Source organism: Natrix helvetica (assembly GCF_964273705.1).
Source record: "Natrix helvetica genome assembly, chromosome: 15".
NCBI classification, from domain to species: Eukaryota; Metazoa; Chordata; class Lepidosauria; order Squamata; family Natricidae; genus Natrix; species Natrix helvetica.
Window position 1 is genome coordinate 7,852,892 of NC_138565.1, and position 21,514 is coordinate 7,874,405.

Below are 21,514 nucleotides of genomic sequence, written 5' to 3' on the forward strand. Positions count from 1 at the left end.
GGGGTGTATAGATGCTTTTATTGATTTATTGAGCCCTGGAAGCGATCAATATCCACCCAGAAAGAGTTCCCCCCCCCCCTCTCTTTGGTGGGCTGCCAAGTTTCCTCCCTTGGTCAATCCGGGCTTGCAAAAATAGGGGGGGGGACAAAGCACCAGCCCAGAATAGCCTGGGATCATCTGTGGCCGTTTTTTATAGCCAGATCACTCCCTCCCACTCCCCTTTTCTCCATTCAATAAGGCTGACTCACCCCCAATGACTTCCGAGGGACCAATTAAAACCCTGAAGGGGGGGTGGAATCGACCCCCGGTTTGCCCCCCACCCCAAAAAACTTCGATCCGAAATGGCATTCTCTCCCCTCCCTGCATCAACGCAGCCTTTATCCCTCTGCAAAGTGAAACCAACACCCACACAGACACACACTAGAGGTGAGGGAGGAAGGAAGGAAGGAAGGAAGGAAGGAAGGAAGGAAGGAAGGAAGGAAGGAAGGGAGAAAAGAAAGGGGGAAATAAGGTGATGTTAATAAAGCCAGCGGAAGGGATGGAGCAACTCAAACTGTGTATGGTAACCTTTTCAATGGGATAACAAATGCAATAAGAATGACAAATATAAAGAAGAAGAAGAAGAAGAAGAAGAAGAAGAAGAAGAAGAAGAAGAAGAAGAAGAAGAAGAAGAAGAAGAAGAAGAAGAAGAAGAAGAAGAAGAAGAAGAAGAAGAAGAAGAAGAAGAAGAAGAAGAAGAAGAAGAAGAAGAAGAAGAAGAAGAAGAAGAAGAAGAAGAAGAAGAAGAAGAAGAAGAAGAAGAAGAAGAAGAAGAAGAAGAAGAAGAAGAAGAAGAAGAAGAAGAAGAAGAAGAAGAAGAAGAAGAAGAAGAAGAAGAAGAAGAAGAAGAAGAACGACCGGGTGAATTTTAACCTAGAATTGTTATGTAGGAGAATAAAAAGTAAATGAAAAATTTCAGAACAAAATATGGGTAAGAGGAAGGTCTATTCTCTGCCTCCTGTCCTCTCCCAATCATTTCTTTGCATAGAAAAGGAGGAGCTGGGCGCCAGCTTTTCACCCCAATCTGCCCTCTGAAAAATATTTAGGGATGATGAAGCCCTTTGGGGCATCACAGCACACACACACAAAGGCACAAACACACAAATATGTGGTTTGCTATAACATTCCTCACTCCCCTGGTGTATTTCGCATCGGTGGTGCAAACAGGCCGTGGTTTTCCTTACGGAGAGAACTTTTAAGTCAAAGAGGAAGAATTTCCTGAAGGGGAGAGGAATTAAATCAAGGGAACAGCTGCCCTTGTGGAGTTTAAATAATAATAATAATAATAATAATAATAATAATAATAATAATAATAATAACAACAACAACAACAACAACAACAACAATAACAACAATAATAGTAATAATAATAGTAATAATAACAATAATAATAACAATAATAATAAATAATAATAGACAAGATTTTAACGTTTTTAAAAATAGACAGGACAGCCGTTTGACAGGGACGGCATTCAGACTCAAGAAGAGAGGAGACTGGCATTTGTCAGAAATGGTGTAGGGTCTTCTGCTTGGGTGGAGGGGGGTTGGACTAGATGACCTACAAGGTCCCTTCCAACTATTCTGATTGATTCAACCTGGAAATAAAGAGAAATTTTCTGACAGTGAGAACAATCAACCCATGGGACAGAAGTTGCCTTCAGAAGTTGTGGGAGCTTCATCCCTGGAGGCTTTCAAGAAGAGACTGGACTGCCATCGGTCAGAAATGGTATAGGGTCTCCTGCTTGGGTGGAGGGGGGCTGGACTAGATGACCTCCAAGGTCCCTTCCAACTCTCTTAATCTGTTAATGTGGTGTAGGGTCTCCTACTTGGGTGGGGGTGTTGGACTAGATGACCTACAAGGTCCCTTCCAACTCTTGTTATTCTGTTAAAATTCCTGTGTTCTACAGGGGGCTGGACTAGAAGACCTCTGAGGTCCCTTCCAATCCTAAGATTCTAAGGCGTTGCCATGTTGTCCCTTCTCCTGTGGGTGAAGTCCAATAAATGAATTGCACCAAGGTTTATCTCCAATTTTCCTACCAGTGTTGAGACACTGGAGATGCCCAGTTTTGTAAGGAATATTTTTTTTTAAAGATAGAAATTTTTAAAAGGTTGAATATTTGAGACAGAGGCGAAATGGACCACAGGTAGTCCTGGACATACGACCATTCACTGAGTGACGGTTCCAAGTTACAACATCACTGAAAAAAAAAGGGACATCACTGGTTGTCCGAACTTACGACCGCTGCGGCATCCCGATGGTCAAAATTTAGACACTTGGCAACTGACTCCTATTTATGACGGTCGTAGCGTCCTGGGAATATGGGACGTCCCCCTTTTGCGACCATCTGAGAGGTCCACTTCACAACCGTGTGGCTAATTTTAACGGCCGCAGCGACTGACTTAACGACGGTGGCAAGAAAGGTCATGAAACGAGGCAAGAGTTGGTTTCACCGCCGTCTCGCTTAGCGACAAAAAGAGTCGGGCTCAGTTATCATCGTAAGTTGAGGACGGAGGCGTGCAACCTTTTCAGTCCTTGGTGAGAATGCTGAGATGGTTATTTTTTGTCTGGCAAGGCCACATAAATGCGCCAAAAGGCCGTGGGACGAGAGTTATGCAATCTTTGGGAAAAAGTGATTGCCAGAATCCGCCTTCTCCCAAAATAAATCATCCGGTCAGTGGGGAAGGAGCCCAGCCCCGCCCAACCCAATCCAGGATCAGTTTCTGCAGACAGCTGCAAAGATTGAGCTTGTTTCGTCAGGGTTGGTCAAACTGGCAAGGTGCCATGCAGGGGGCAGTTGTGGGCGCTGGCCTGCCCACCGAAGGGTGCTGGGAGGCACTGGTGGGCCTCGGCTTGCGAAGAACAGAGTGACAGAGTTAGAAGGGACCTTGGAGGTCTTCTAGTCCAACCCCCTGCTCAAGCAGGAGATCCGATACCATTTCAGACAGGAGAGAAGGAGGGAAGGAAGGAAGGAGAAAGGAAGGGAGGGAGGGAGGGAGGAAGGGAGGAGAGAGGAAAGAAGGAAGGAAGAAAAAAGTTGAAAGGGACCTTGGAGGTCTTCTAGTCCAACCCCCTGCTCAAGCAGGAGATCCGATACCATTTCAGACAGGAGAGAGGGAGGGAAGGAAGGAAGGAGAAAGGAAGGGAGGGAGGGAGGGAGGGAGGAAGGGAGGAGAGAGGAAAGAAGGAAGGAAGAAAAAAGTTGAAAGGGACCTTGGAGGTCTTCTAGTCCAACCCCCTACTCAAGCAGGAGTTCTGATACCATTTCAGACAGGAGAGAGGGAGGGAGGAAGGGAGGAAGGAAAGAGGAAAGAAGGAAGGAAGGAAGGAAGAAAAAAGTTGAAAGGGACCTTGGAGGTCTTGTAGTCCAACCCCCTGCTCAAGCAGGAGATCCGATACCATTTCAGACAGGAGAGAGGGAGGGAAGGAAGGAGAAAGGGAGGGAGGGAAGAAGGAAGGAAGAAAATTTTTGAAAGGGACCTTGGAGATCTTCTAGTCCAACCCCCTGCTCAAGCAGGAGATCCGATACCATTTCAGGCAGGAGAGAGGGAGGGAAGGAAGGAAGGAGAAAGGGAGGGAGGGAGGGAGGAAGGGAGGAGAGAGGAAAGAAGGAAGGAAGAAAAAAGTTGAAAGGGACCTTGGAGGTCTTCTAGTCCAACCCCCTGCTCAAGCAGAAGACCTGATACCATTTCAAACAGGAGGGAGGGAGGGAAGGAAGGAAGGAGAAAGGTAGGTAGGAAGGAAGGGAGGGAGGAGGAAGGAGAGAGGAAAGAAGGAAGGAAGAAAAAGGTTAGAAGGGACCTTGGAGGTCTTCTAGTCCAACCCCCTGCTCAAGCAGAAGACCTGATACCATTTCAAACAGGAGGGAGGGAGGGAAGGAAGGAAGGAGAAAGGTAGGTAGGAAGGAAGGGAGGGAGGAGGAAGGAGAGAGGAAAGAAGGAAGGAAGAAAAAAGTGAGAAGGGACCTTGAAGGTCTTCTAGTCCAACCCCCTGCTCTAGCAGAAGACCTGATACCATTTCAAACAGGAGGGAGGGAGGGAAGGAAGGAAGGAGAAAGGTAGGTAGGAAGGAAGGGAGGGAGGAGGAAGGAGAGAGGAAAGAAGGAAGGAAGAAAAAGGTTAGAAGGGACCTTGGAGGTCTTCTAGTCCAACCCCCTGCTCAAGCAGAAGACCTGATACCATTTCAAACAGGAGGGAGGGAGGGAAGGAAGGAAGGAGAAAGGTAGGTAGGAAGGAAGGGAGGGAGGGAGGAGGAAGGAGAGAGGAAAGAAGGAAGGAAGAAAAAGGTTAGAAGGGACCTTGGAGGTCTTCTAGTCCAACCCCCTGCTCTAGCAGAAGACCTGATACCATTTCAAACAGGAGGGAGGGAGGGAAGGAAGGAAGGAGAAAGGTAGGTAGGAAGGAAGGGAGGGAGGAGGAAGGAGAGAGGAAAGAAGGAAGGAAGAAAAAAGTGAGAAGGGACCTTGAAGGTCTTCTAGTCCAACCCCCTGCTCAAGCCACCAGCTGTAAGTGGGGAAACAGACACGAATCCCTTTTTGCAGTGCCATTGCGCTTTGAACAGTGAGTCAACGAATGGTTGTAAGTGGAGGATTAACCTGTTTTGTGACTGGCCAAATCAACATGGCTTCTTCCGGTGGGAGAACAAACCTTCACATTTTGTGCCAATCACATCTGGGTGTTGTTTCAAGCCCCAAAGATTTCTGCTTGTCCGGTGCTGCAGATGCCAGGCTCCAGGCTCCACCTCAGCTGTTCCTTTGTGTGTGTGTGAGGGCGAAAGAGCTCAGCTTCCTTAACCAGGGTTAATCAGCTCCTGCATAGCAGGAAGAGGAAAAGAAGGGAAGGGAAAGGGAAGGAAAAGAGAAGAAAGGGAGGAGAAAGAAGGGACAGGAAAGGAAAGAGGGAGGAAAGGGAAATGAAAAGAAGGAAGGAAAGGGAAAGAGGAAGGGAAGGAAAAGAAAGGGAAGGGAAGAGAAGGAAAAGGAAAGAGGGAGGAAAGGGAAATGAAAAGAAGGAAGGAAAGGGAAAGAGGAAGGGAAGGAAAAGAAAGGGAAGGGAAGAGAAGGAAAAGGAAAGAGGGAGGAAAGGGAAATGAAAAGAAGGAAGGAAAGGGAAAGAGGAAGGGAAGGAAAAGAAAGGGAAGGGAAGAGAAGGAAAAGGAAAGAGGGAGGAAAGGGAAATGAAAAGAAGGAAGGAAAAGGAAAGAGGAAGGAATTGAAAGAGGAAGGAAAGGAAACGGAAAGGAAACGAAAAGAAGGAAGGAAACGAAAAGGGAAGAAGAAGGGAAGGAAAAGAAAGGGAGAGGAAAGGAAAGAGGAAGGGAAGGAAGGAAAAGAAAAGAAAGGGAGGAAAGGAAAGGTAGAGGAAAGGGAAGGGAAAAGAAGGGAAGGAGAAAGGAAAGGAAAAGAAGGGAAGGGAAAGGAAGGGAGGGGAAGGAAAGAGGGAGGAAAGGGAAATGAAAAGAAGGAAGGAAAGGGAAAGAGGAAGGGAAGGAAAAGAAAGGGAAGGGAAGGGAAGAGAAGGAAAAGGAAAGAGGAAGGAAAGGAAACGGAAAGGAAACGAAAAGAAGGAAGGAAACGAAAAGGGAAGAAGAAGGGAAGGAAAAGAAAGGGAAGAGAACAGAAAAGAAAGGGAGAGGAAAGGAAAGAGGAAGGGAGGGAAGGAAGGAAAAGAAAAGAAAGGGAGGAAAGGAAAGGGAAAAGAAGGAAAGGAGAAAGGAAAGGAAAAGAAGGGAAGAGAAAGAAGGGAAATGAAAAAGGCTGTTTCTGTGTGTGGGGGGCTTGGGCAGCCCTCTTACTCAAATAAGACTCTGTTTCTGGCCCCTCAGCCCCCTCCCATGGCGGGCACAGCTGGAGGAGGCGTCCCAGAGCTTCCCCAACCCGCCATGGAGATCATCTCCATTTCAGCGGCGCCTTCAAATACAGCCGAGAAGGGTGGGAAAACGGCTAGAAAAGCCCAGGCGCGTCAAACTCAGGTGGAGAAGAAGGCCAATTCTTGGGGAATAGGGGGAGAAGTTCCCTCCGCCCCTCCCCTCTCCACCCGTGCTCTCCAGCCTCCCGGCTGGGCAGTGGACCATACCAGAGCCCCACAAGACAACGGCCATGGGGGTGGGGGGTGGGGAGGAAGGGCGCCTAGCAAAGGATGGGCCGGTCCTGGGTGCTGTGACCTCCTTTTCCTTGGGACGTCCGGTCGTGGGAATGCAGCCGGAGAGCGCGTGCGAAGGAGGATTGTGTATGTCTGTGTTTCTCTGAGAAAGTAAGCCAATCTTGCCAGGAGGAGGAGGAGAGAGGAGAGGGGGGAGGAGGGGGATTCCCTCCATCTCCCCCTCCCTCCAGCCCCGCAGCTTCCTTTCTCTTGGCGCCGAGATCTGTGAGCGTGCCGGACTTTGATGGGCTGCCCGCACAGCTGCATGGAGCTTCCCAGGCCAGATGTGGCCTTTTCCAACCTCTGGCTGTGTTGGGACTACAACTCCCATCGTCTCTCTGCAAGGGTCAGGGGAGCTGTAGCCTCAAGCTACAGAGAGAAGCAGCGTATCCCAGTCAAATTGGGTTTTCTTTGCCGCTGTCTGGTTCTGGAGACAGAGGGGAGGGGGGGAGTGCTGGGTGTCAAGTGTCCCAGGGGGAACCCGCAAAGGTTCTGTCGGGGACCCAAAGTCACAGGTTCTGATGTGTTTCCTTGGGGGAGGGGATTTCTTCCCCCCCCTCCAGGGCAAGGTTTGCACGAGGTTAAGTGGTCGGTTACAGTGGCTCTATGGCCCCACAGAACAGCTGGGGAGAAGGAAGGAAGGAAGGAAGGAAGGAAGGAAGGAAGGAAGGAAGGAAGGAAGGAAGGAAGAAACTTTGCAATTCGTAGATTAAGGAAAGAAGAAATGAAAGAAGGAAGGAAGTTTGCAATTTGTAAAGGAAGGAAGGAAAGTAGGAAGAGAAGAAGAAAAGAAAGGAAGGGAGGGAGGAAAAAGAAAGGAACGGAAGAAAGAAAGAAAGAAAGAAAGAAAGAAAGAAAGAAAGAAAGAAAGAAAGGGTGAGTGAGTGGGTGAAGGAGGAAGGAAGGAAGGAACATTGCAATTTGTAGATTAAGGAAAGAAGAAATGAAATAAGTACATAAGTTTGAAATGTATGAAGGAAGGAAGGAACTAACTTTGCAATTTGTAGAGTAAGAAAAGAAGAAACGAAAGAAGTAAGTAAGTTTCAAATATGTGAAGGAAGGAAGGAAAGTAGGAAGAGAAGAAGAAAAGAAAGGGAGGGAGGAAAAAGGAAGGAAGGAAGGGTGAGTGAGTGAGTGGGTGAAGGAGGAAGGAAGGAACATTGTAATTTGTAGATTAAGGAAAGAAGAAATGAAAGAAGGAGATAAGTTTGCAATATGTGAAGGAAGGAAAGTAGGAAGAGAAGAAGAAAAGAAAGGAAGGGAGGGAGGAAAAAGAAAGGAACGAAGGCAGAAAGAAAGAAAGGGTGAGTGAGTGGGTGAAGGAGGAAGGAAGGAACATTGTAATTTGTAGATTAAGGAAAGAAGAAATGAAATAAGCAAATAAGTTTGAAATGTATGAAGAGAAGAAGAAAAGAAAGGGAGGGAGGGAGGAAAAAGAAAGAAAGAAAGGGAGGGAGTGAAGAAGGAAGGAAGGATTATTTAATGTGTTGACTGCCCATTTTACTAGAAATTATATCTCTTGAATGCTTTAGGATCCTTCCTCACTCTCTGGAACTACCCACCACTTGATTCTAGCTGCAGCTAGATCTTGGTTGGCCCATTCAGGGCCAAGAGCAGCTGGATGCCAGGAGTCGAAACTCCCCTTCCCAGAAATCCCATGACCCTCGCACTCTTTCCTCCCTCCCTCCAGAGGTGGGCAGGAGGAACACCCCCCTTCCCCCATTTTCCAGGGAGCCAGAAGATCGCAGGGCTCCAATGTGTGATTTGCCTAATTGCGGTTGGTTGGTGGGATTTGCTGTTTGTTTGGGTTAGTGGGAAGGACAGTAGACCAAGCAGAGATCCCTAGGGACTTTTGAGGCTGCTAAATTAACTTAGCGGTAGCTCAGTGGCTAAGACGCTGAGCTTGTCGATCAGAAAGGTCAGCAGTTCAGCGGTTTGAATCCCCAGCACCGCGTAACGGAGTGAGCTCCCGTGACTCGTCCCAGCTTCTGCCAACCTGGCAGTTCGAAAGCACATTTAAAAATGCAAGTAGAAAAATAGGAGCCACCTTTGGTGGGAAGGGAACAGCGTTCCGTGCGCCTTTGGTGTTGAGTCATGCCGGCCATATGATCACGGAGACGTCTTCGGACAGCGCTGGCTCTTCGGCTTTGAAACGGAGATGAGCAGCGCCCCCTAGAGTTCGGGAACGACTAGCAGATATGTACGAGGGGAACCTTCACCTTAAATTAAATCCCACCCCTTCCTGCTTTCCACCCCTTCTAGCTCTTCGGAGACCCCGAACAGGTCCGCATGACCTCCGAAGGCGCCAACTGCCGTTGCAAATGCATCCTGCGCCCCCTCAGCAAAGCCGCCTGCGCCCGCCTCCGAGAAGGCAGCAGGAGAGGGGAGGACTTTTACACCGTGGAGACGGTCAGCTCGGGAAGCGACTGCCGCTGCTCCTGCGCCGCCCCGCCAGCCTCGCTCAACCCTTGCGAGGAGGAGTGGAAGACAGAGAGGCTTAAGAAGCAGGCCCCTGAGCTCCACAAGGTAGGGAAGGGGTTCGGGGCAGGGCAGGGGTCGGCAACCTTAAACACGCAAAGAGCCGTTTGGACCCATTTCCCACACCAAAGAAAACACCGGGAGCACAACGGTTGTAACCGGAAGCCACCGTTCAATTCCGGAGCCGACCGGAAGTCCCCCACCATAGAGTCTCCTCCTAGCATGGCATCCTTTTTCCTCTACCTGTCCTAACTGAAAGCCCTATCCATTGTGGAGCTGACCGGAGTCTCCTCCTGATTTCCCACCACCACCACGACCCCCAACCGAAAGGTCCTCTCAAAATTGTGGCGCCCGACGGCAGCAGGGAGCCGCAACAGAGGGGTGAAAGAGCCACATGCGGCTCTAGAGCCACATGCGGCTCTAGAGCCGCGGGTTGCTGGACCCCAGGGTAGGGGAACCCCAGGTCGTCAGTACCCTGCAGACACAACCCCAAAGGTGGTGCAAGACCCCTCCCCTTTCCCTCCGGTTGAACTCCACCCCCTCCCCCGGCTGCATTCAGAGTCTCCCCAGATTTTGCCAAAGGCAGCAGGAATGAAAGAAAGGGACGATTGGATTTCAGCAGCCGAGGAGGGGCTTCCTTTGAAGTGGGGCAGGGGGTCTCCACCCCACCCACCCCCAGCCCCACTTGAGACCCCCCCCCCTTTGTCCTAGGATTCTCTGGGGCTGCTCTGATCAGACTTCCGGGGACACCTGACGGGGAAAGCACCGAGAGGAATAGATCGCTTGGGATCTTCTGTGTTTACTTATTTATATCCTGCCTTTATTAGAGTTAGAAATAACATCAGGCAGCAAACATATCCAACACATACCTATTTTGCCCCCACAACAACATCCTTGCGAGGTGGGCAGAGTTGAAAGGGAATGACTGGCCCAGAGTCACTCACTTTCATGCCTAAGGCGGGACTAGAACTCCCCGTCTCCTGGTGATTGGACCAAAGTCATCCAACCGGCTTTCATGCCGAAGGTGGGACTAGAACTCCCCGTCTCCTGGTGATTGGACCAAAGTCACCCAGCCAACTTTCATGCCTAAGGCGGGACTAGAACTCCCCGTCTCCTAGTGATTGGCCCAAAGTCACCCAGCCAACTTTCATGCCTAAGGCGGGACTAGAACTCACCGTCTCCTGGTGATTGGTCCAAAGTCACCCAGCCAACTTTCATGCCTAAGGCGGGACTAGAACTCACCATCTCCTGGTGATTGGTCCAAAGTCACCCAGCCAACTTTCAGGGCTAAGGTGGGACTAGAACTCCTTTCTCGCCTGGTGCCTTACCCATTCCTCCCCGCTTCTTCTGCAGCTGCAGTCCATGACCGACCTCCTGGAAGGTGCCCTCTACAGCATGGACTTGATGAAGGTCCATTCCTACATCAAAGAGGTGGTGGAGAAGATGAATACCTTGGAAGAGGTGACCTCCAACTTCTTGGGGTTCTCCCAGTGAGGGTTGCGTTTCTCCTTCTTTAGCAGGAACTGGGTGGGTTGATAGAAGGTGGGGGGGCTGGAGGGGGCAGGAGAGGTGTCTTCCAGCCCTTGAGATGATGTCCTACTGGAGAAAACCAGGATCTCGTCTCTTCTGTCCCGCTGAGTGGTCCCCGAATTTAAGCCACAATATGAAGAACGGTTGCAGGAACCGGGCATGTCTAGTTGAATGAAAAGAAGGACTAGGGGAGATATAATAGCAGTCTTCCAATATCTCAGGGGATGCCCCAAAGAAGAGGGAGTCAAGCTATTCTCCAAAGCACCTGAGGGCAGGACAAGAAGCGATGGGTGGAAACCTCGCTCAACAGTAGTAACTGTGAGAGGGATCTTGGAGTCCTAGTGGACAACCATTTAAATAGGAGCCAGCCGTGGGCAGCAGCTGCCCAAAAAGCCAAGACAGTTCTAGGCTGCATCAACAGAGGGAGAGAATCAAGATCACAGGAAGGGTTAATGCCACTTTATAAGGCCTTTGTAAGGCCACACTTGGAATACGGCATTCAGTTCTGGTCGCCACGATGTAAAAAAGATGTGGAGACTCTGGAAAGAGTGCAGAGAAGAGCAACAAAGATGATGAGGGGACTAAAACATTTGAAGAACGGTTGCAGGAACTGGATATGTCTAGTTTAATGAAAAGAAGGACTAGGGGAGGCATGATAGCAGTCTTCCAATATCTCAGGGGCTGCCACAAAGAAGAGGGAGTCAAACTATTCTCCAAGGCACCTGAGGGTAGAACAAGAAGCAATGGGTGGAAACTAATCAAGGAGAGAAGCAACTTAGAACTGAGGAGAAATTTCCTGACAGTTAGAACAATGAATCAGTGGAACAGAAGTTGCCTCCAGAAGTTGTGAATGCCCCAATACTGGACGTTTTTAAGAAGACGTTGGATATCCATTTGTCTGAAGTGGTGGAGGGTTTCCTGTCTTAGCAGGGGGTTGGACTAGAAGACCTCCAAGGTCCCTTCCAACTCTATTATTCTATTCTATTCTATTCTATTCTATTCTATTCTATTCTATTCTATTCTATTCTATTCTATTCTATTCTATCCTATTTGTCCAGAATGCAAAGAGAATTTTCTTGCCAAACCTCGCTCAGATCTGCAAACTCTCTCCAAGCGTGGCTGTGATAATTAAAGTAGATCCTGGTTAAAGGATGAGGGAGGGGATAAGAGGAGCTCAGCTGCAGAACTACAACGCAATGAGGTTGCCTGCGATGGGCCTGCTTGAGTAGACCATGCTGGGCGGAGGGAGGGGTTTCCTGAGCAGGGCTGGACTAGATGTCCTCTAGGATTCCCTGGGCTTCAGGGCTTCGGAGCCGCTGAAGAAAGGGGAAGGGTTTGGAAAGGCAGCATGGCTGGTTTACCAAGTCAATGCAGTGTGTTCATATTGTCACCGTCCCCCCACAACCCCCTCCCCACACACACTCGATCCCTTCTCTGCCCCCCACCCCAGACGGTGAGGAGCAACCTAAGCCGCGACAGCAACGTGGTAAAGGAGAGTGTCCTGCACTTGACGGATCAGATGAAGCGCTACGAAAACTACTCGGACATCGTGCTCGGCCTGAAGAAGGAGCTTTCGAACCTGGAGCATCAGCTGCTCCAGAAAGACGCAGCCGTCACAAGTCCGGGACACAAGGCGCAGGTGAGCCCCCCGTCGCTCTGGCTGGAATGCGCCAGTCACATCTCCTCCAACCTCTGGATCCGTTGACCTCCTTGCCCTACGACCCCCGTTTCTTTCTTCCTGGTTGCTCCGAGGTTCCTTCCTTGAGTTTGACCTTGATTCCTTATTCCTGCGAGGATCTGCTTCGACTGAAACGGCTTTATAACCGTCCGCGGGCACAGATCCTAAGAGTCAAATCTTCTCCCGTGCGTCTCTGCAGGGCTGTTGTGTGTCTCTCTCTCCTCGTTTTAGGACACGGCAAGGCACAAGGAGAGCGTTCAGAAATACGCCGGTCCTCGGAAAAGTCTGGGGGACAAAGAGACCCCCAAATTTCCCAGGGAGAAGGCAGAAAAACCGAGGAAGGAAAGTGCCAAGGGCAGGATGGGTCTCCCACTACCCACTTCTAAATCCAATTCCTCCAGGCATCAGACTGTCATCCGGGGCCATGTGTACTACAAAGCGGGGCACCGAGCAGGAGCAGAGGAGGTGGCAAGCAGCCACGGTGAGTAAGGGTGGGGGGCAGACTTTTGTCTGTTGCCTTTGTAGCTGTTCTGGCTGAAGCTTTCCAAGAGCTGAAGCAAACTCCTTGTCCCGACAAAAATCCCTCTTATTAATTTACTGTGAATTCTGCTCGTTCACATCCATCAAAGTCTTTCAAAGGAGGATTTACGGTCACAGACCTTATCTGGAGATCTCAGAGGCCGATCTCTGCAGAACTTGGCAAGGAGTCTCGGAGGGTCACGAACCAATGAAGCGAACTAATTGCCTCCTGCAAACTCCACTCCCCTTTCGCTCCTCTTTTATTTCCTCTGGGAGGGGCCGTTTATTGTCCCCTTGTGGCTTTACTCCCAAGTCGACCCCTGTTCTTTAGCTTCGTCTGGCAACTCTGTGCATGCGCACACTGGGAACAGGCTCCAGCTGTTCTTCTGCCTCACTGATCTCTGACTGAAGGCAGCTGATAACTGGCATACGGCCTTGGCCCTCTCTCTGCCTCTGACACAGAGCCCTTGTTTGAGCCTTCCCCAGACTCCCGGACTGGCCCATCTTCCTCCCCATCCTCCTCACTGTTCGAATCTGCTGCTGGGCCTCAACAGTAGCATGGAACACGGTTGTAACTTGAGGGTTACCCTTTGTGGGGAAATCGCCAGCTTTGGCCTTGCTAAAAACGCTCCTCTCTTGCAGAAACCCCCGGGAAAGAAGCTGGACTCAAACCAGTAGACCAAGAGACCCTCCTCCCCAGGTTGGGAGAAAGTCCTCCGACCTCATCCCCTGACAACAACACCTCCGTGGCCCCCACCACGAGCATCGGCGCCACGCTCCAAAGTCGACGTGGCCCTCCTCTGCTCTCCAGGAGACGCGGCCACCTCCCCGAGGTCCGTGCCCCACCCAGCCACAGTATGTCTGAATCCTGCCTCCACCTCCGGGGGGAGATTGGGTTGGCGAGTCCCTCCTTCTGTAGGGCAGCGGGACAGAGCTGGTAAACGTGGCACTGTGGGGCGGGGTGTCCCCGAGATCCCTTCCCCTCCCAGCCACGGTACGTGTGTATTCTACCTCCATCGGGGTTGGGGGCCTCCTTCACTGGGGTTGAGCTGTCAAAGGTGGCACCGGGGTGCCCCCAGCTCTTCCCATCCTCTCCCTTGGACCCGCAGCCCACGAGGCCTCGTGCGAGGGGACCCTCAAGGCCGTGGAGCCCCCCCAGAAGCAGCATAGCTACGGTCGAAACGAGGGCGCCTGGATGAAGGACCCGGCAGCCACCGACGACCGGATCTACGTGGCCAACTACTATTACGGGAACAGCCTGCTGGAATTCCGCAATTTGGAGAATTTCAAGCAAGGTGAGGAAGGGCTGGGTGAGGGAGGGGGGCTGCAAAGGCAAGCGGGGGTGGGCTGTCCATGGACGGAGCCACGGTTTGTGAACTGGGGGCCGGCTGAAGAAGCCACGGTCGTGTCGCATGTCGTGGCTTTAGTTCGTAACCACAAGGACTAAGTGAGGCTTAAAACACCTTCCCAACCATGGAAGGAGATTGAACGACTGCCGAATTCCTGGGCCAAATAGAGAGATATAAATAAAAAGAGGATTTAGTTGGTTTCTTTTTCTGTTGTTGGCCGTTGTTCTATTCGTTCCTCCTTTCCTTCCTCTCATTCTCATCTCCCTTCCTTCTTTCCTTCCTTCCTTCCTCTTAATCTCCTTCCTTCCTTTAATTCTCATCTTTCTTCCTCTTTCTCATCTTCTTCCTCCTTCCTTCCTTCCCTTCCTCACGTTCTCATCTCCTTCCTTCCATCCTCCTTTCTTTCCTTCCTTCTTTCCTCTCATTCTCATTTCCTTCCTTCCTCTCATTCTCATTTCCCTTCTTTCCTTCCTTCCTCTAATTTTAATCTTCCTTCCTCTCATTCTCATCTCCTTCCTTCCTTCTTTCCTTCCTTCCTTCCTCTTAATCTCCTTCCTTCCTTTAATTCTCATCTTTCTTCCTCTTTCTCATCTTCTTCCTCCTTCCTTCCTTCCCTTCCTCATGTTCTCATCTCCTTCCTTCCATCCTCCTTTTTTTCCTTCCTTCTTTCCTCTCATTCTCATTTCCTTCCTTCCTCTCATTCTCATTTCCCTTCTTTCCTTCCTTCCTCTAATTTTAATCTTCCTTCCTCTCATTCTCATCTCCTTCCTTCCTTCTTTCCTTCCTTCCTTCCTTCCTCTTAATCTCCTTCCTTCCTTTAATTCTCATCTTTCTTCCTCTTTCTCATCTTCTTCCTCCTTCCTTCCTTCCCTTCCTCACGTTCTCATCTCCTTCCTTCCATCCTCCTTTCTTTCCTTCCTTCTTTCCTCTCATTCTCATTTCCTTCCTTCCTCTCATTCTCATTTCCCTTCTTTCCTTCCTTCCTCTAATTTTAATCTTCCTTCCTCTCATTCTCATCTCCTTCCTTCCTTCTTTCCTCTCATTCTCATTTCCCTCCTTTCCTTCCTAATTCTCTTCCTTCCGCTTTCTCATCTTCTTCCTTCCTCCTTTCTTTCTTTCCTTCCTTATTCTCATTTCCTTCCTTCCTCCTTTTTCTTTCCTTCCTTCCTCTCATTCTCATCTCCTTCCTCTCATTTTCATCTCCTTCCTTCCTTCCTCCTTTCTTTCCTTCCTTCCTCTCATTCTCATCTCCTTCCTTCCTCTCATTCTCATCTCCTTCCTTCCTCCTTTCTTTCCTTCCTTCCTTCCTTCCTTCCTTCCTTCCTTCCTTCCTTCCTTCCTTCCTCTAATTCTAACTTTCTTCCTCTTTCTCATCTCCTTCCTTCCTTCCTCCCTCTCATTCTCATCTCCGTTCCTTCTTTCCTTCCTTCTTTCCCTCATTTCCGTAGCTACCCCGTTCTTCTTTTTTTCTGCTTTCTAATTTTTCCGGGTGCTTCTCTTGCTTGGATGATCCCCCCCCCAAATTTTAAAGCAAAGCGGATTCTTAAAATAAAACAAAAAACCACCCCTGCATGTCAGAACTCCATGGTTTCCCCGCCTGCCCTTTCACTGAGCTGGTTCCCGGCCAGCTCCTTTGGCCGGGAGTTTTCCACGCCGGGTGTAAACAACTCCGCGGCAAACCCAGGAGAAAGATTGTGTGGTACGTCACTAAGAAGACTCTTCTCTTTTTGGGGTCTGAGATCCGAGCAGGGGGGGTTCCTGCCCTTTAAGATGCCTCTTTAATTTTAATTTTTGTGTTAAGCTGACTTTTGTAAACAGTCTGCTTACGACTCCCGCTGGAATCTAAGACAGGCGGACCTCGTGACCTGCACACAAACAACTGCTTTGGTCGAGACACAGATGTTCTAAGGAGGCTGGGAGGTTTTGGGGAGACGCTGCGCTGCCTAAAATAGCTTCCCGTCAAGAGAGGGGGATTGAATGAATAAAGGAAGAATGGAAGAAGGGAGTCTGTCTTTTTCCCTCCATTCCTTCCCCTTTTTTCCCTTCCTTCCCCATCTCCTCCCTCCTTTCTTTCTTTCCTTTTTCTTCCTTCCCTTTTTCCTTCCTTCCCTATCCCCACCCTCCCTTCCCTTTTTTCTTCCTTCCTTCCCTTTTTTCTTCCTTCCTTCCCCATCCCCTCCCTTTCCCTCCCTTCTTCCTTCCTTCCTTCCTTCCTCATCCCCTCCCTTCTTTCTTTCCTTTTTTCTTCCTTCCTTCCCCATCCCCTCCCTTTCCCTCCCTTCTTCCTTCCTTCCTTCCTTCCCCATCCCCTCCCTTTCCTTCCCTTCTTCCCATCTTTCTTATTCCTTCCTTCCTCATCCCCTCCCTCCCTTTCTTTCCCCTTTCTTTTTCTTCCTTCAGTTTTTTCCTTCCTTCCCCATCCCCTCTCTTTCTCTCCCTTCTTCCTTCCTTCCTTCCTTCCTTATCCCCTCCCTCCCTACTTTCTTTCCTTCCTTCCTTTTTTCTTCCTTCCTTCCCCATCCCCTCCCTTCTTCCCACCTTCCTTATTCCTTCCTTCCTCATCCCCTCCCTCCCTTTCTTTCCTTTTTCTTCCTTCCCTTTTTTCCTTCCTTCGCCATCCCCTCACTTTCCCTCCCTTCTTCCTTCCTCCCTTCTTCCTTCCTACCACGTCCCCTCCCTCCCTTCTCTTTCTTTCCTTCCTTCCCTTTTTCTTCCTTCCTTCCTTTTTCCTTCCTTTCCCAACCCCGCCCTTCCTTCTTTCCTTCCTTCCTTCTCTTTTTCTTCCTTATTTCTCTTTCTTCGTTTCTTTCCCTTCCTTCCCTTTTTTCTTCCTTCCTGCCCTCCCCCTCCCTTACTTCCTCTTTTTCACCCTTCCTTCTTTCTAACTTTGTTCCCTCCTTCTCTCCCTGCACTAATTTTCTCCCTCTCTCCCTCCCATCCACCCACCTTTCTCCTCCCTCCCTCATTCCTCCCTCCCTCCTTACGAAATACATCAACTCACCATCGATTGCTGTGGAAGATTCCATCCTAATGCTTACAGGTCGTCCTTCAGTTACGACCGTCATGGGGACAAGACGGTCGTGAAACAGGTCAGCCACCAGACCTAAAGAATCCTACAAGGATTTTCGCAGCGGTCATTAAGCGAATTCAAATGCGGTCAAGCCAACGCTGCAGCCGTTAAGCAAACCAACGGTCTGCTGTGGGCACAGTTTGGCCAAAAAACTGAAATAAACCCTGGTTTTTTTGACAAAACCATCACAAAATGTGACCTTGAGGTGTGCAAATGGCCATAGATGTGATTGCGGCAAATGCGGTGATGTGAAAACAGGATGGGGTGACCGTAGGAAGGTCGAATTCCGGTCGTAACTACCCCCAGGTAAGTCCGTCATAAGTCGAGGACTACCTGTCCCAACAAGCACACAAATTCCCAGAGGACCATGGCTGTGCGGTGGGAGTTTCCGGGGAGGCTAACAGTCACTAAAACATGAGCTTAGCGTGTGTAGCGGCAGCCAAAAAAGCCAATGCAATCCTAAATTGCATGAACAGAGGGATACAATCAAGATCAAGGGAGATTCTACCGTAGTACAACTCTATAAAGCCTTAGTAAGGCTACACCTAGAGTACTGCGTCCAGTTGTGGTCACCACGCTATAAAAAAGATGGCGAGACTCTAGAAAGAGTGAAGAGAAGAGCAACCAAGAAGATGAGGGGACCAGAGGTTCAAACATACGATGAACGGTTGCAGGAACTGGGCCTGGCTAGTCTAGGGAAGAGAAGGACCAGGGGAGACAGGAGAGAAGTCTTCCAATATTTGAGGGGCTGCCCCAGAGAGGAGGGGGTCAAGCTATTGTCCAAAGCACCTGAAGGCCAGACAAGGAACAATGGGTGGAAACTAATCAAGGAGAGATTCAACCTAGAAATAAGGAGGAATTTCCTGACAGGGAGAGCAATCAACCCATGGAACAGAAGTTGCCTTCAGAAGTTGTGGGAGCTTCATCCCTGGAAACTTTCAAGAAGAGTTTGGACTGCCACAACAGTTTAGAGTCTTCTCTTGGGTGGGGGGATTGGATTAGATGATCTACAAGGCCCCTTCCAATTCTGTTAATTTGTAAAGGATATTGAGACTCTAGAAAGAGTGCAGAGAAGAGCAACCAGGATGACGAGGGGACTGGAGGCTAAAACATACGATGAAGGGTTGCAGGAACTGGGCATGGCTGGTCTAGGGAAGAGAAGGACCAGGGGAGACAGGAGAGCAGTCTTCCAATATTTGAGGGGCTGCCCCAGAGAGGAGGGGGTCAAGCTATTCTCCAAGGCACCAGAAGGCCAGAGAAGGAACAATGGATGGAAACTGAACAAGGAGAGATTCAACCTGGAAATAAGGAGGAATTTTCTGGCAGGGAGAACATTCAACCCATGGAACAGAAGTTGCCTTCAGAGGTTGTGGGAGCTTCATCCCTGGAGGCTTTCAAGAAGAGACTGGACTGCCCTCTGTCAGAAATGGTGTAGGGTCCCTGCTTGGGCGGGGCGGGGGGTTGGACTACATGATCTCCAAGGTCCCTTCCAACTCTGTGAATCTGATGACCACAGTGTCTCCATCCTGAAAGGAGTCACCTCTCAATGTCTGGACAAGCTAAGCAGGTGACAAATCTCTCTACAGGTAGTCCTCGCCTTACGACCGCAAGGTCGCTTCCAACTCTATTCTGATTGATTGAATGTAGAAATAAGGAGAATTTTTTGGGCAGTGAGGACAATCCACCGGTGGAATACTCTGCCACCAGACGTTCATCGCTGGAGGTTTTTAAGGTTTTGGGCAGCCGCTTATCAGAAACAGTGCTTGGGCAGGGGGTTGAGTTAGCTGGCCTCCAAGGTCCCTTCCAACTCGTTTGTTCTGTATTCTAAGGTTGCATTTTTTACCCCGAGCTCTTTTGTACCTCCCAGGGCGTTGGAGTAACCTCTACAAGCTTCCCTACAACTGGATCGGGACCGGCCACGTGGTGTACCAAGGCTGCTTCTACTATAACCGAGCCTTCACCAGGAACCTCATCAAATACGACCTACGCCAGCGTTTCGTGGCCGCCTGGTCCTTCCTGGATGACGTGGTCTATGAGGACACCACGCCCTGGAAGTGGCGCGGCCACTCCGACATCGACTTGGCCGTGGACGAGAGCGGGCTGTGGGTGATCTACCCGGCGATGGATTCCGGTTATTCCCAGCAGGAGGTCATCGTAGTGAGTAAGCTGGATCCGACCGACCTCTCCACGCGGAAGGAGACCACGTGGACGACCGGCCTCCGACGCCACGCTTACGGGAACTGCTTCGTGGTCTGCGGCGTGCTTTACGCCGTAGACAAGTGCAACGCCAGGGATAGCCACGTGTCCTATGCTTACGACACCCACACCGCCACCGAAGTCCGCCCCGAGCTGCCCTTCCGCAACGAATTTGCTTTCACCACCCAAATCGACTACAACCCCAAGGAGAAAGTCCTTTACGGCTGGGATAATGGCCACCAAGTGACCTACAAACTACAATTCGTGGCTTGAGGATGGGGAGCCCCGAAATGCCATGGGTGGGTCCCTGGAGAGGATTGTCCGTGGGCGCAGGATAGCGCGAGAGAGACACTGATGGAGCGCATTTGACAGACAGGATGGGGGCCGACGTCTGGCAGGTGACGCAATCTCTCGGGGACATTTGGGGTGCCTCCAGCAGCTGGCAGAGTTTGGGGGCGACGGCAATTAGAAAGCTGCCATTTGTCACAGGCTTCCTTCTTGTGACGTTTCCCACATAGAGAGCACCCCCTTAAAATAATACGCATTTTATCAGAGTGCGCTCAGTGGTACTACTTGAGACAACCCAGGAGCAATCGCATCAAACAGAGAATAAATAGTGGTTTATCTATACAAAAGAATATACATACACATACTAGGCAAAGGCCAAACAATCAGCAGCTACAGCAAGGAAGATCACACGGAGAGAGAGATACACCCTAACAGGTCCTCTCTTATAATACAGGCGCTTAAAGTGGTAACAGTCAAATAACCCTCATTACTACCATTGCATCATCATTACAGCAGCTGGTTAGCTATTAAATCATCATTAACCTGACCCATTTTTTTGCAATCTAAGCAACTTTTCTTCAAAGTTTACATGGTGAGATTTAAGACTTTGGCTGAGCGGGAAGGTTCAGGCGTTGAGCTAAGTGCGAAGGGTCGTTTTCTTTTGACAGAGAGAGGTGTGTGTAACTATCATCGCAAGGAGTCCTCGAGTTATGACTATCATTGAGCACCCTCCCCCCCAAATTTAAGGGAAATTTGTTAAGTGAGTTTTTACGACTTGTTAAGTAAATCTGGTTTCCCGCATTGACTGAAGGTCGCAAAAGGGGATTGCGTGATCCCGGGACCGTCAGAAATGTGAGTCAATTGCCAAGCATCAGAACGTAAGTCACGTGATCTTGGCGACGTTGCCATGGTCGTAAGAGTGAGAAATGGTCATAAAAGTCCCTTTTTTCAGTGCTGTTGAACCGTCGCTAAACGAACCTTTGTTAAATTGGGGGACCTGTATCTGCAAGGGCACCACGTGAAGGGGATGAGAGAATTTAGCGGCCAGTACAGGTAGTCCTCGACCACAATTAAGCCCAGATCGTCCATTGTTAAGTGAGACGTGGAATTTCCCCCTATTTTATAGGTTATTAAGTGAATCTCGACTTTGCTAGTCAGAGGGTCGCAAAACGGGGAAATCCCGCGACCCCGGGGTGGGGGGTGGTGAACACTGCAACCCGTCATAAACACGGACCCTTTGCCGAGTGTCTGAATTTTGATCCCGCGGGACGGTCGTAACTGTGGAAAAACGGTCCTAAGCCAGACTTTCTTCAGTGCCGTTGTAACTCCGATCGGTCACTGAATGAACTGTTTTAAGTCCAGGACTAGCTCTGTGTGTGTGTGTGTGTGTCCGTCCAGCGATTCAGGGAGCAAATGTCCCAAATATTTTGTCTGTCTTGCCATTTGCTGAGGTCAGCCTTCACACTGCTTGGGACGTGGGTGTGAAAATCCTCACTATTCTCTCTCTTTCTCTCTTCCTCCTCTTTGGCTACCTTTTGACTTCCCCGCCTTGGCCCATGAGGACTAGAAACTTGGGAGTCGTCTGTGCATGTCTTTGCAGGCCCAGCTTCAGCGGGAAACCCAAATATTTTGGTTTTAGGTCCTTCTCTCTTCGATTTGCTCCCTCAAACCCTTCTTGGGAACGCCTGGAGGAGTTGGGGGGGGGGGCGGAAGATGGGGGGGAGGCCGTCAGCTTTGGCAAAATGGCACTAACCGGTGGGATTGTGTGGTTGTTGTTTTTTTTTCTTTTCCAGGAAGAATTTCATTCAATTAAAAAGAATAAACAATAAAACACGCAGCAGAGCTTGTGTATGGATTTCTATGTTGTAGGTTCGGCCCAGCAATATTTTGTTTTGTCTGTTTTATCTTTGTTTGTTTTTCTCAAAATGAGGAAGTGACATTTTCCCCCTTGGATAAATGTGGGTAAAGGAGATTTGGGCAATGGGAGGGGGGCCAAGAAGAAAGTTGGAAAGATAGATAGATAGATAGATAGATAGATAGATAGATAGATAGATAGATAGATGATAGATAGATAGATAGATAGATAGATAGATAGATAGATAGATGATAGATAGATAGACAGATGATAGATAGATAGATAGATATAGATAGATAGAGATAGATAGATAGATGGATAGATGATAGATAGATAGATAGAGAGAGAGAGAGAGAGAGAGACAGACAGACAGA

The 21,514-nt window shown here is 49.5% G+C and overlaps 1 protein-coding gene across 1 annotated transcript in view; it reads left to right on the top strand.

The window, feature by feature from the left end:
- OLFML2A (olfactomedin like 2A) overlaps window positions 1-20,970 on the top strand; it is a 23,421-nt gene extending 2,451 nt beyond the window's left edge. Inside the window, exons 2-8 of the mRNA XM_081967738.1 lie at window positions 8,440-8,703; window positions 10,009-10,116; window positions 11,636-11,824; window positions 12,095-12,344; window positions 13,025-13,237; window positions 13,492-13,677; window positions 18,669-20,970. Coding sequence (XP_081823864.1) covers window positions 8,440-8,703; window positions 10,009-10,116; window positions 11,636-11,824; window positions 12,095-12,344; window positions 13,025-13,237; window positions 13,492-13,677; window positions 18,669-19,270 — 1,812 coding nt within the window. The 3' untranslated portion in view covers window positions 19,271-20,970. The remainder of the gene's footprint in view (window positions 1-8,439; window positions 8,704-10,008; window positions 10,117-11,635; window positions 11,825-12,094; window positions 12,345-13,024; window positions 13,238-13,491; window positions 13,678-18,668) is intronic.
- The last annotated feature ends 544 nt before the right edge of the window (window positions 20,971-21,514 follow it).